This window comes from Synchiropus splendidus, chromosome 13 (genome assembly GCF_027744825.2).
Source record: "Synchiropus splendidus isolate RoL2022-P1 chromosome 13, RoL_Sspl_1.0, whole genome shotgun sequence".
Taxonomy (NCBI): Eukaryota; Metazoa; Chordata; class Actinopteri; order Syngnathiformes; family Callionymidae; genus Synchiropus; species Synchiropus splendidus.
In genome coordinates, this window is record NC_071346.1 from 16,238,519 (window position 1) to 16,251,912 (window position 13,394).

The following is a 13,394-nucleotide window of genomic DNA, read 5'->3' on the forward strand; positions in this document are numbered from 1 at the left end:
GAGCGAGCAGGTGAGTGGAGGCTCCTGCAGGCTGCAGCCCCCCGACGCTGCCCTCATCTTCCTGTTACACCAGTGGCTCCATCCACCATCTGCACCAGGCAACAGTTGTCTGATCATCTCACCCTGGATACAATCTCACTTGGAAACTCGACCCCAACACACACACACACACACACACATTTGTAGTCCTATTTTGTGAGGACACTCTTGCCATAACCCTTTCTCCAGACTCCCACACTAAACCTCACCATCCAAAACACATGGCCAACATTCACCAGAACTTAAAGACAATTATAAAGGTTATTTTGAAGTGTCAACCCTCAAGCTGAGGCTTGAACTTATGTGGTCTGACAAAAAGAGTATGTGACCCCATGACTGTCAACTTCAAATGGACTCCTTATTTGATGATACATAGGAACAGAGACAACAAACATCAGGACTCAAATGATCCCATTTGATTCCTGATGTTCCTGAGGTCCTCAGCTGAGTGTGTGATTAATAGATCCACAGCATTGACTGAAATATCATCAATATTTCATACCGTCTGCCAGACAGTTGGACACGAGACAGCGCAGTTCTCATTCATAGGAAGTGATTCTAAACATCCAACAGACAAGGAGGAGGAGGAAACTCGTTTTCTCAGCTCACATTTCTAAATCATAATACTTGGTGTCAAATAATGGATGTTGTAGTCCACGCCGTTAGTGACGTCACAAACCCGTTGCGCTACAGCCAAGTGTTCGCGAGGCTCAATGAATAATAAATATAAATAAAAAAATAATAAATAAATAGAAGTCATTTTATGGGAAGCGTTTATAAGTGTCATAAAACAAAAAAAGAAAACGTAGTTAGTAGCGCCAGTCAGTACACAAATATTCTCGGTGACTTAAAGTTGTTAAGTTTTCAAGGTCGAAGTATAGTATCAAAAATGTTTCTTCAATGTTTTTCCATACGTTTTTATTGGGTCTTTATGAATACGCGGTAAATGCGATTCAGCATACGATATCCTGTTAAAGGGCGCCCCCTGCTGGGAGCATGTTGTAACAACCATGTCACAGACGTTTATTCATTTTTTTGGCTTTTGCCATCAGCAAATCGAGTCACGTACCAAGCAGATCGACTCCGTTCACAGCTCTGCACATCGTCTTCCATCACATCCGTGAACTGGATCAACTCTGCTTCCTGTCTGTGTCAGAGCAACTGTCTTGAATGTTTGAATTCTCTGAAGCAAGACCTGCGATGATGTGCGTACATCATCGCAGGTCTTGCTTCAGTTCTACAGAGTTTCCCTCACACAACTCTCCGGGTCTCTCCAGATCCACAAAGACAGCGCAAATTGAGGACGGCTGAACAGAGGAGAGCAAGTTTATTGGGAGATGACATCCAGAGAAACGATCTATGAACATACACAAACACACTCTTACTTTGGCTCATTGGTAAAAAAGAGATTTCATTTGTGCTAAATCAGTCATTGTAGTCACAAAAGTGACTCCAGTAAGAAACACTGGAATATTTGAGAAGAACAAGAAAGAAATGAAGCAATCCAAAAATCATTTCTCAGCCACAAGTAAGAAGCTGTAAAAAAAAAAACAACAACAAATAGGACTGAGAAACAAATGACTAACTTCTCTGCAGATTTGCAAGAAGCTCGGACACAAACCACTCAAACTAAAGGCACATGCACACTTTGGTCCCTCCCATCTCAGAGGAAGTCGGAGGTCAAGACCAGAATCACATGTGAAAACCTTCTACACTGGCTTCCTCACCGTGGGTCACAGCTCTCAACACCTTACATTCTACCATGAAGAACATCTGCGACATTATCAGCAGATACATTTTTAAAAAAAAAACAAAAAAAAAAAAACTCGACTTCAGCTTTTCTTGGCACTTTGTAAAAAACAACTAAAGTGATTGTACCCAAAAAGATGTGGCAGAGAGAAGATCTACTGTGTCTTTTACTTCTCCAACCTCGCCATGAGTGAGGTGGACACAAACTAAACAAATTCATCAGTGTTGTTCTTCCTGGATTTATTGTTGCTTGAAGTCTCGCTGGAGTATGTGATGCCATGTCTGGTCAGCCATGGTTAGATGGTGGACTTGGAGAAGGAAACTTTCAGGTGGTGGTTTCCTCCCATGTCGTAGTTGTGGAGCTCCATCAGTGCCTGGATGGCTTCCTCCACAGATGACATCTGGATCAGAGCCATCCTGCGGTCTCTGCTCAGACACAGCCCAGACATTAGACAAATTCCAAGGAGAACCTGGAAGCTACGTAGAGCTGCAGAACGTACTGGAAAAATTTGAAGGCCTTGACAGTTCCCCCACTGTTGGAGAAGAGTGTGCGCAGGTCTTCCTCTCCGATGACTTCCCTGCAGCAGCAACACATGGATGTTGAGGGCCAGAAAACACCACAAACAGAGCTGTGGTCCACGTTTGGTGGGACAGTGGGCACCATGGTGAACAGGTTTGGCAAACTCAATGACACACAGGGTGGAAGGATTATGCACAGACCAAATAGTGGGTCGACCTGAGGCGGCCTGTTAGATCCCAGCTCCTGTCTTTGTGTCGCCAAGTTGGATACGCCTCTCCTCCCATGACCACCAGAGGTAGCAGTGTTATAGCTCTCATAGACTGACTGAAAACAAATATATCGAAGTAACCTACAAGACAGGTCGCTGGTATTATTGGCAACTTTCGCCGGGGGTCGCGGAGTCTGTTCGTAGCATTAGCCACCAAGCTAATCGGTTCCGACACGGCATTACGTCAGTTCCTGCCACCTGACCGTCTGAGTGGAGAGTGTTGGACTACGTTACATTGTCATATTCATTTAATTTGCATTTTTTAAATTAATTTAATTTCCTTTTATTGATGGAAGATTGCTGTTATATCGTTCCTATTTCTTAAAATCTACTTGGTGTCTGTGTCACTGTACTGTAAACAACGCTAGTTTCATTTCATTCATGGTTGTTTTAAGGGCAAACGTGATTCAGGATATTGAGTCTTCTCACATCAGACCGAGAAATTACAGGTGTTTAATTTACATAAAAAGGCTCAATGCACCGTTTTCACCAGCGTGTGATCACAGCTGGCGTTTCCACAATCGCTCCAGTGTCCACACCCAGCCACAGCTGCTCCATGGAGCACTGGGAACATTGTAGGGCTGTGACGACGAGTCGACAATAAAGTATTAAATTAGGTTTCAAGAGTTGAGTCATGGCATCATCGCTCGTGTGTGCGTGTGTGTGTGTGTGCAAATGAGCGTAACATGGAGAAATGGCGGATGCTCCAAGACTGTTGCGACCCAAAAACATCCAAAGCAGGGAAACGTTTCACAATATTCCCATCAAGCACAAAAGTTACATACACAATTTTGACACGCTTCTGTCACGCACCAACAACCGTCACACATGTGCAGCCTAGTCGCTAAGGTAGTCAGTGACTAGTCGACTATCAAAAGCCTCATTAGTTGCAGCTCTAGTGCTGAGAACACACACTACTGTACTGTCACAACAGTCGCATGTGCACCGCACCCCCGCCCAAAAAATGTGCATTTGTTTCAATGTTTCCACTTCGTTTTAATGCGTCTGATCATGAGAGATTTCATCTTTAAAAGAGATTGTGTTTCTGATTGTGTGGCGACTCGCCCCGCTAGTTCATATGTAGCGGAAACCGTGCATTCTTGATAGTGCACTCCATACAAGCACGAACACAAATATTACAACTATGATCTTCATGCACACGCTGTATTTGAATAACAGCAAACGCTTTTCAGCGACAATTAAAAAGAAGAGCATCAACTGCAACACACACACAATTTAAAATGATGCCTTATATTACGACTTTCAAAAAAATGTGGAAAACTACATCATTTCCCAGAATATTTTGCTTCTTTTGTGTTAAAAATGGAGGGAATCTTTGTTCAAGTTTGGCATTCTTAAGAGTATTTCAAGCAAAAATCTTTCACGAAATGTGACAAATGCTTGTTCTTACACGGCTGTGAGGGATTTCTCTGAAATGCAATGAGTTTGACTCCACTTCCTTTAATTCCAGTTCAAGGTCCTGCCGAGCCACTTCAGCTCAAATTCTAAATCTTCCAACTGAATGAATGGAAATTCCAAATTGGAAACTTTGCACACGCCTGCAGCCAACATGAGTATTTTCAAGTTTATTCCTGACAAATGATTCTGCTAAGATGGAACTTCTTCCCTTCTTGATTTAGGCACATGCTGAAACACCCCTGGACCTGCCTCTGGGAGGGGAGACAAAAGGTCATGTGCATTACCTGATATTGGAGAGGTGAAGTGTCGCAGAGGGGGGAAAGATGTTCTGGAAGTTTTTCGATCCCGGTTTTTTGAAGCGGTGAAGCGGTGAGCCAGAGAAGTCTGATCAGACACAAAAAAGGTCAGCATGTTGAAAAATAAAATGGAACAGATGGAGGAAATGTGTTGGATAAAACGCTGTTTCGACAGCAGACTTTTTACACAATGACCTTCTATGGTTTTACACCCGGTGAAAGGTCAATGAAAATTAATGAGGAGGCTGACCTTCTATAAGGCCATGAGATAAAAACAATGGCCAATGTTGACTGGAGGAAGTTCATGACGAATAACTAAACCACACTCTTGTTTTACATTATAAGCACGGTTTGTGGTTTTGAGTATATGTTGTCCCAGGTCTCAGCCATTGCAGCTCAATACTAAACATTAGTTGGGAATAGAAATGTAGATGTTGTGCAAGTGTTGGCAGTTTTGACACGAGAGGACACAGACTCCAGTGAGGTGGAGGTTGAGCTCTACCTTTAGTCAGCAGCTGATCGTCCAGTCCTTCCCTGGGCAGAGCCACAGTTTGATGTTTCGACAGCGTCACTCTCATGACTTTACCGAAAACCTTCTGACCATTCAGGTGACTCATTGCTGCGGTAGATGACAGGAAGCGACACAAAAAACAGATCAATCTGTACCATTCTTTCAAACTTCCTCCATCAAAGGAAGTCCTGTGAACTTCCTGTGAACTCACTGTGAAGCACAAAAACTCACCCAGCTGCGCCTGGTTGCCGTCTGACAGCTGGATAAGGGCGCTGTCTTTTTTGTTGTAGAGAATTTTCACCCTCTGGACATCCCCATACACCCCTACAGATATGGAGAGACAGAGAGAGAGACAGACAGGGAGAGCGAGGTAGAGCAGGGAGGTGGACAGTAAGAGCACAGGCAGAGCAAGAGAGGTGGAGCCCACAGACAAAAGAGGATAAAGGATCGAAGGAATCAAGTTAGTGCGAGAAAGACAAATGAAAAGAAGAGACGGACACTTGCCATTTCATTCCCACTACATTTAAAAAAAAAAAAAAATCTCATTTTAACTTTCAGAATAAACAGGAGCCTGCGATCCAGCACCAAAACACTATCATTGGGGTGAACATGCTGCATGAAGAGGGATGTTATCAGACAGTACATCGACTTATCAGCTGGTTAATTGTTTAGTTTCAGCTACACATTTCATCCTGAACTCATTCAGTTTGTAAACATATTAAACTGTGACGTCACTAGGTTTCGTGAAGAAGACAAGAAGAGAGACAGCTTTAATTTTCTAGAGTCAGCGTCGGATCCCACCGTGACCACAGTGTTGCAGCTTTGCCAAAATACTTGCTCGCTATAGCCCGTTTATTTGGGCGCGAGGAGTGTACGCCATCTGCTGGTGAAGCAGCAAATAACTGGCCAAAATGCAACACAGGTCCCAGGGAAATCCCAATTAACCTGAATCTTCATGATCAGCTCGTTTAGTCATGATGGAAACAGCCAGTCGCTATAAAAATTGGAATCCCCAGGTTCACCCTTCTTGAGGATGAAACGCCAGCAAAGAATATATTGGGCTCAACCATGTGATCTCCAGTGCAAACCCTTGACTGCTTCTCAATAAAAGCTGCTTTATATTATCTGTATTTAATGCATTTAAGGGTAGCAACCAGAGGACATTTCTAACAAGGCACTCCCTGGCTCACATCAGAAACACTTCATTTGAAATACTCAACTGGAGAAGTGAGGGACACTCCTTGTTGAAATGGCAAAACCTCTTTATAATAGCAAAAATTTGGAAGTTTAAAATCCTCTCAAACAAATTTAGTACATAAAATACAATGCAATTATGTTTGCAAAAGTGAGAAACATTTTATTATCACCTGGCGAACATTTTCATCCATCATAAATGAGCTGATCAACCACTCTCAGACTCACTGTAGTCCTACTGTAGGCGAATTACAATACAGCACGAGAGAGGCAGCAGAAAGATACAGAAGAGCAGAGCGCCCCACCATCAGAGGTGTGGGTTATAACTGATCATCAGAGAAAGATATACAGAGAGCATAGAAGAGGTTGAACATACCGAAGAGGGTAAAGAGACTTTGAGGCGTGACCATCTTTACAGAGAGAGACCGCAGAGCAGAGGACAGGAAGAGGAGGAGCAGAGGAGTAGGAAGAGGAGAGACGGAGGTAGAGATCAGACCGTCCAGCGTTGGACGAGGGGGGAGGTGATGGTTTCCACGATGATGAGCAAAGAAGGGGGGGATTTTTAAGGAAGAGGTTCCAAATGAAGCCAACATGGGGTCAGACAGAATTTGGGAAAGTGAAGGGGGGAAAAGGAAGATGGCATTGGATAAGGGGTCATGAAAGGCAAATTGAAAAAAAAAAAAATAATAAGAACGAAACAACAAAAAAGAACATGAGTGAAGGGAGCACAGGAAGGGAAAGAGGCAGGGAGGGGGAAGAGGAGGACAAAAAACCAAAGCAGAGGTCAGTAACAGCATCAGTGGAACATCAACGGAGTCTGAATGATGCTGGTTTGGTTCCCAGCAAACTCACAAACACTCCCAGGCACATCCCTGTGATGAAGGTATTAAATGATGACTTAAGGATAAGAAATTAATTGAGCAGAAGCTGAACAAATAAATAATGGATGGGGAATATGGCTGAACTGAAAGGATGGACAAGAGCCCTACAAATCATGAGACACACCATCACTACCATCCTCTTGTCTTTCTGGTGGATTTTATCCAGAAAAGCCAAAACCACTCTTGTGTTTCAGGACCAAAATGTGAGCTAAAATGCGATTTTACTTGTGAACGCAGTTTTAGTTCAGTAATGAATATAATAAGATGCTAATAATAAGACGCTATTGAAGAAATGTTAGATTAATGTGGATAAATTATCCTTTAGTCAAACTGTATCCTCAAAATAAACCTTTGTTTAGTGTGATGAAAAAACATTGCACAATTCTCTCTCCTAAAATGCTTGTTTTTCATTGCCTTATTGAAGATTTCAATAATACTTTGACTGTTTTAGAAATTGTTGATGGTCCCTAACAGATGCCGGGTGGTAGCATTGGCGCCACCTGTGAGAGCGTGTGCACGGCGCCGCCAACACCGGAGCGAATGTCAGTCGAATATTCAATTATTATCACCACGATAATGTCATGTATGCAGGTGTGTCGTGTGTTTATCAAATTTATCGTGACATGCAGAATTCTCATCATGGAAATTGTTTTTGGCGGTATAATGTGTTATCGCACATTCCCAGTATACATATATAGCATCATAATTGAGCCAAAGAATCAAGCATAATAAATCGCAGGCAACAAAATTTTGTCGGTCGCTGTCCTAAATTGTAGAAACATGTATTCATGATTTACAACTAAGTGGCGCTCTGGATTGTTTGGGAGGACACTGCTGTTACAGACTTCTCAAAAGGGAAGACAGGAGAAAGAAACCAACCCCTCATGCCGCTCATAAAACCAGACAATAAAGAGGAGAAGCAGAGAAGACTCAGAGAGAGAAGGAGAGGAACCATTAGAACAATAAACAGAAACAGTCTCCGAAACAGATATTATCTAAACATTGCTGTTTATAAGCAGAGTACTAGGGGGAAGTTCTTTGCTCACAATAAAAAATATTCATGAACGGAAGGATTTCATATAGAAACATACAGAGATTTTTGACTGGACTGTCGACTTTAGGTTACAAATTACTCTATATGAATCAGAATCTATTACGTTTTTGCCTGAAGCTACGCATTGCTATAATTTACACACATAAATGTGGCACCATGCCTAATTAAAAAAGATAAGCATCACAGCGGGTGCTGCTCAAATTCAAGTATATCACATTATCAGTGTACCTCATCATTCAGGTTGGAAGCCAAGAGAACGCCTGACACTCCAGATCCAGACAGAGCAACACGACCAGCGGCGGCTGCAGCAGCAGCAGCGGCACTGAGAGGACTGATGGCTCCTGAGAGGAAATGATACAACTAGTCAAAAAAATACAATAACAATACTGTATATACATACAATTCATGATTCTCTGATGGGTTAACAAAATATGCTGCTGTGGGAACACTGACTTTATTCATTTTGAGGCAAGGCATTAGTGACTGAAACAGTTTTCTATGTTGTGCACTTCATGTATGTCTGGTACAGACACAGGATAAAGACAAAAACCAAGAATAACCATTAATGTCATCTGAAGTAAGTACCTCCACCCTGTGACAGTGAGAGAGATGATGAGTAACCTCCTCCGCTGGAATAGGATGCCAGCGCCCCTGTTGGTGTACCTGAGAGACCAGAGCAAATCAAACAATGACATTCATGAAATGAGCTTGTTATTGGAATTGGAACAGTTAAAAGTAGGGATGCACTGAAATGAAAATTTGTCCCCAACATGAAGATTTTTATCTTTTGCTCAAGAACATATTTTTGAAATGAAGTAAATATTAATTGAATAATCTGACATTTATAAAAAGCCAAGCAAAATTTCATTTATATCTGGCCTTCAATTACATCCACAAAACTAGAATACTTTCAAGTAGAGGCACACATTGATATGAATATTCAATGATATGAACACATCAATAAGAAGTCAGTCAAAGACAAACATGGACCACCCCCAGAATAGATAGAGACTTAGTCAGCTAGAAAATAAAGAATAGATGCCTGGGTTCTTACCTAGCAAAGAATGATCTTTGGAAGACTCTCCATCTCCAGCTGGGAGGTCAGGTCTGGTGTAATCTCTACTCTTATCGTTGTTGTACTTGACATTGAGGTTGACCAGTTTACTAAAATCGATGCGCAGCGTACAGCAGGAATTGTAGATGTTCTGTCCATCTAAAGACTGATTAAGAAGAGGGACACAATATGTGCAAATCGTAAACTCAAAAATGACAAAATGAAAGCAGAAAACACTTCATATTGTCCTTTTCAGTGGCGTTCATACCAGTTTAGCTTGCTGTGCATTGACTGGATCACTGAACTGCAGTAGGGCCTGGAATTGATTGTTCTTTGTGAAAGTTATGATCTTCATCACAGCTCCAAATTTGCTAAAGATCTATAGAAAACACAGACACAGATTAAGTGCTGATAAATACACCAGAAAGATGGCATTTACTTTTTGACAGGAAAGAAAATCATGACCAAATGATGTTATACCTGTTGTAAAACATCCAGAGTTACTGGATAAAACATGTTGTCAATAATGATTCGCAGAACTGGGCTCGGGGGAGGCGCAAGATCCAGAACTCCAGGGTCTGACGATGGAGAGCTTCCATCTTGAACTGCTGACACTGCTTGAAGCACTGCCTGTGCCCTCTATTTTAAATCAACAAGTAATGGTCATTGGACATACATCAGGATCATAGGAGCAAACTCTGATTCAGAAATGAGTGTGTGTCACCTGGTTCAATGCAGAGTCTGTTTTAAGCTCCTTGTGGTTGGAAAACTGGATATAGACAGGAGCATTTCTAACCTGAAAAGATATGCAGGTGAATGAAGCACAATAAGCAACATCAAACAAATGAAGTCTAAAAACGTATTGGAGTATTCCAGACCTGTGGTGTGACAGCAGTGTAATAGTTCACCATTGTGATCGCAGCTTCTTCTGTGCCCAACTCCAGAAACGCCTTGAATTTATGACAAATACAAGACATTTAATAAAATGAATTGGAAACTTCTGAAGTTTATATTTTATTCACCTGGTTTTTTCCCTTCAGCATCAGAATGTTGGTGACTTTTCCAAAAGGAAGGCCGAGAGCAATCACTTCAGTCTCTGATACTTCATTAGGGAGTTTTCTGATGTGGAGCACTCTGGAGGGAGGGGATTCATCCAGACGCTGCTTCTTACTGTCATTGCCATTTGCTTCAATGCACAAAAATCCAAGATTTAACTGAAGTTGAGAAAAAACATTTCTTGCTACAGTGGTACATCGGTTCTCCACCACAATCCGTTCCAGAAGGCCGTTTGAGAAGCGATTTGTTTGAAATCTGAATTGATTTTTCCCATTACAATTAATGGAAAAAGAAATAATGCGTTCCAAGCCTTAAAATAGGCTTTTGTAGGAGTGAATGTAGAGTGTCTGCTGCATGTGGGACGGGTTGCCAAGTGAGTGACGTCTTTCCAGAAGTGAAGAGGTGCCCGGTGCGTGTCCAGCTCTGAATGTGCGCTTCTGTGCAGTTTGGCTGTGACAAAGTCATAAACCAAGTAACGCTCTGTCCCAGACCAGAGCGGAGACAGGAAAGGTCGTACACCTCAATATGAAGAAAAAACAGTCCGTAAATGTAGCTAACGGGACGCGTCTGCATGCAGAGGCTGCGTTATACACAATAACAACGTCTTGGGTCAGCTGATCGGTCCACGCATGTTTTTCCGCCTTTTTTCTTCAGGGGCGTTCGAATTCTGGATTTTCGTTTGAAATCAGAAACAAAAAAAAATCTCGAAATTGTAGTTCGAATTCCTGGACGTTCGAAAACCGAGGTACCACTGTATTTCTATCGAGAATACTATCATCATGCATGTCGTTCTACCATATGCATAAAAAGTGCAAATCTTTTGTCAGATATCAACAATGAAAACAATCCATTTTTACAAACAGGTACTTCAAATACATTGGGTTATTCTTACCAGCAATAGAACTGGGGCTGCTTCCGTACATGTTGAGCTCATCGGAGCCTCTCTACATAATCACAAACAGGAGTTAAACTAACAAGACAATTCAGCAGCGCATTTTACAGAATATGAAAAAAAGAAAGGACACACATTTGAAGAGTGAATTATATCTGAGATGACAAACAGGAAACTTACCTTCACACCAACAGCGACATCACTGAAAACAAAGAATAAAGAAGGGGATTAAGAGTCACACAGCATTTGGTGGACTGTTATGTTGCCCAAACAACATTGAAGACTTTATAACACTTGTACCGTCACAATGCGATCAAGACTATCAATAGAAAAGTAGCTAGAAAATTATTGGGCAGCTAGACTTTGTGCAATTTATCAAACGTGCCGTGTGTGAGAAGTTAGCCTGCACCTACTGCACACCAATAATGCTCCCCCACAGTGCCATAGAACGAGCTCGTAGCCACACAATAACAGCTAAAATACCAGGATGAGCATACGTCCAGGTTCTGATGCGAAAAACATAATGAATAAATTATAGAAACATGACCACAACAGTGTAGCACTTCAAGGTTTAGCCGATGACAAGGCTTGCGACTGTTAGCTGAAGCTGAAACGAGGAAAAGGCTGGTTAATTGCTAACTGTTTACAGCGTTGAGCAGACGGACGGTTCATAATAGAGATGTGAAGACATTTACCCGTCCATTGCCGAGTTCTTTGTCTCTTCTTAATTCGGCTATTTCTGCACACTGCGTTGCCCGGCCACTGCGAGCAAAATGGGCGTTTTTCTTCCCGACGTCAGGGACGCTAATGCCGTTATTCTATGAACTACTGCCACCTACTGCCTCGGAGGAACAACCAACCTTCGTGAAGCGTTCGACGAAAAAAACCCGTCCTATTTGTGTTTCAAAACACATGTAAAACACTTCTGGCTGCAACTAACTTTGAAGATTTTGCAAGAAAACCTGCAACCAAACATAACATTAACCCAACATTAAGAGTCTTGCATCCTCTTGTCGTGAATTGTTTTATCATTATGACGTGGATATTATAAAAAATAATATCACCTCGAAATGTGGGGCACCACCTGAAATATAGTTCTCAGTAGACTATTAAGATCTATTGAACACTTTAAGTAATTAACTAATTAACCGTAGTAAATTAACAATAACAAAAATGAAAATTTGTCTGTCATGTTTTCATGATTTTTTAACATCATAAAAATACTTTAGAACAACATTTAGACATATTTTTTAAAGAAAGTACATATTTACTAAATAACCTGCAATTTAACAAAAGCCACTGCTTTTTTTTTAAAGTAAGCAAAATTTTTCATTTATATTTGGCCTTCAATTACAGCCAAAAAAAACTAGAATACATTCAAGTAGATACATATTATGATTATGAAGAGGACCACATTGATATGAAATACACATCTTTATTTAACTATTGAAGAGTAAAAGGAGAATGCTTTTATCGTTGTAAAATATTGACGACAAATATGTAGTATAATTATCATCATTCACTTAAATAAGAGAAGAAACAAAGCACTGCTGCACGTGGAAAAAAAAATCTTTCCGCATCGAGACAGGGTTCTAGGTTAAGTCAGAGTCCAACAGACCACTCCAGCAGGGAGTCAGTTGATGCAAAGCAAAGAGAATCCAGTGAATTTTTGAAGTTGAAATGATTAATTTATCTGAAGTCACTACTTTTGATTTAAAGTTATTTACTGATCAGAAGCTCTTAGATTGATTATAATACACTTCAGAGTAATGTGATTAAAACCAACGTAATTTTATACATTTATTTAAGAAGAACAGAACAGAAAGAAGCAGGAAAGACGCAATAATGGAATGAGATGATCCCGACAATATCGTGATGGAGACGTAAACCAGTTATGAGGTGATGTCAAAACTGTATCAGACGCGTGTGTAAACTGATGGGAAAGTTGAGACGTTCTAGTCTAAACTGTCAACCTCAGGTAAGTAATAATATCAATGAACCCCAACATACCAATCTGTGCAGAAATGACAAACAGTGGCTTACGTTGGCGATGAATGGAGGGATGAATGGGATGGATTGCTGAAAGGGTGATGGGTCACTGAAGTAGGTCAGGAGATGAGGGAGGAGGCAGGTGGTTTTGGAGGGAGGTGTCCTGGTTTTCAGCGAGGTGACTTGGAGACGATGAGGACCCGCAGCTTCCAGGTCTGGATGGCGCTGTCGGACCGTCTTCTGGACTGTCGAGGATCTTTCGTTGCAGGCGTGACTTTATCTCGTGCCAGATGATTCATCGGTCTAAACAGATGACAAACTCTAAGTAGAGGAAGGCTGTTTGAAGTTGGACTGTTGCCGGCTCTGAATCACATAGTGTGGCAGGGCCGATCCTATGGGAACGCAGGGCTCGGGCAGACCGCTGGTGGACAAGGGCCACCTGCAGCCTTAAAGGAGCTCCTCAGTCACTCTC

The 13,394-nt window shown here is 41.6% G+C and overlaps 1 protein-coding gene across 1 annotated transcript; it reads right to left on the reverse strand.

Moving 5' to 3' along the window:
- Window positions 1-1,342: 1,342 nt before the first annotated feature.
- LOC128769659 (polypyrimidine tract-binding protein 2-like) lies at window positions 1,343-11,746 on the reverse strand. Its single transcript, XM_053883564.1, has 17 exons — window positions 11,629-11,746; window positions 11,114-11,135; window positions 10,934-10,985; window positions 10,008-10,171; window positions 9,864-9,935; window positions 9,710-9,781; window positions 9,466-9,624; window positions 9,254-9,364; window positions 8,986-9,151; window positions 8,517-8,594; window positions 8,160-8,272; window positions 6,373-6,406; window positions 5,034-5,126; window positions 4,794-4,910; window positions 4,280-4,379; window positions 2,289-2,366; window positions 1,343-2,214 (listed from the first exon to the last, which is right to left on the reverse strand). Exons 1-17 carry the CDS (start codon window positions 11,634-11,636, stop codon window positions 2,085-2,087), a joined length of 1,569 nt encoding a protein of 522 aa, XP_053739539.1. The 5' UTR covers window positions 11,637-11,746; the 3' UTR covers window positions 1,343-2,084.
- Window positions 11,747-13,394: the final 1,648 nt, after the last annotated feature.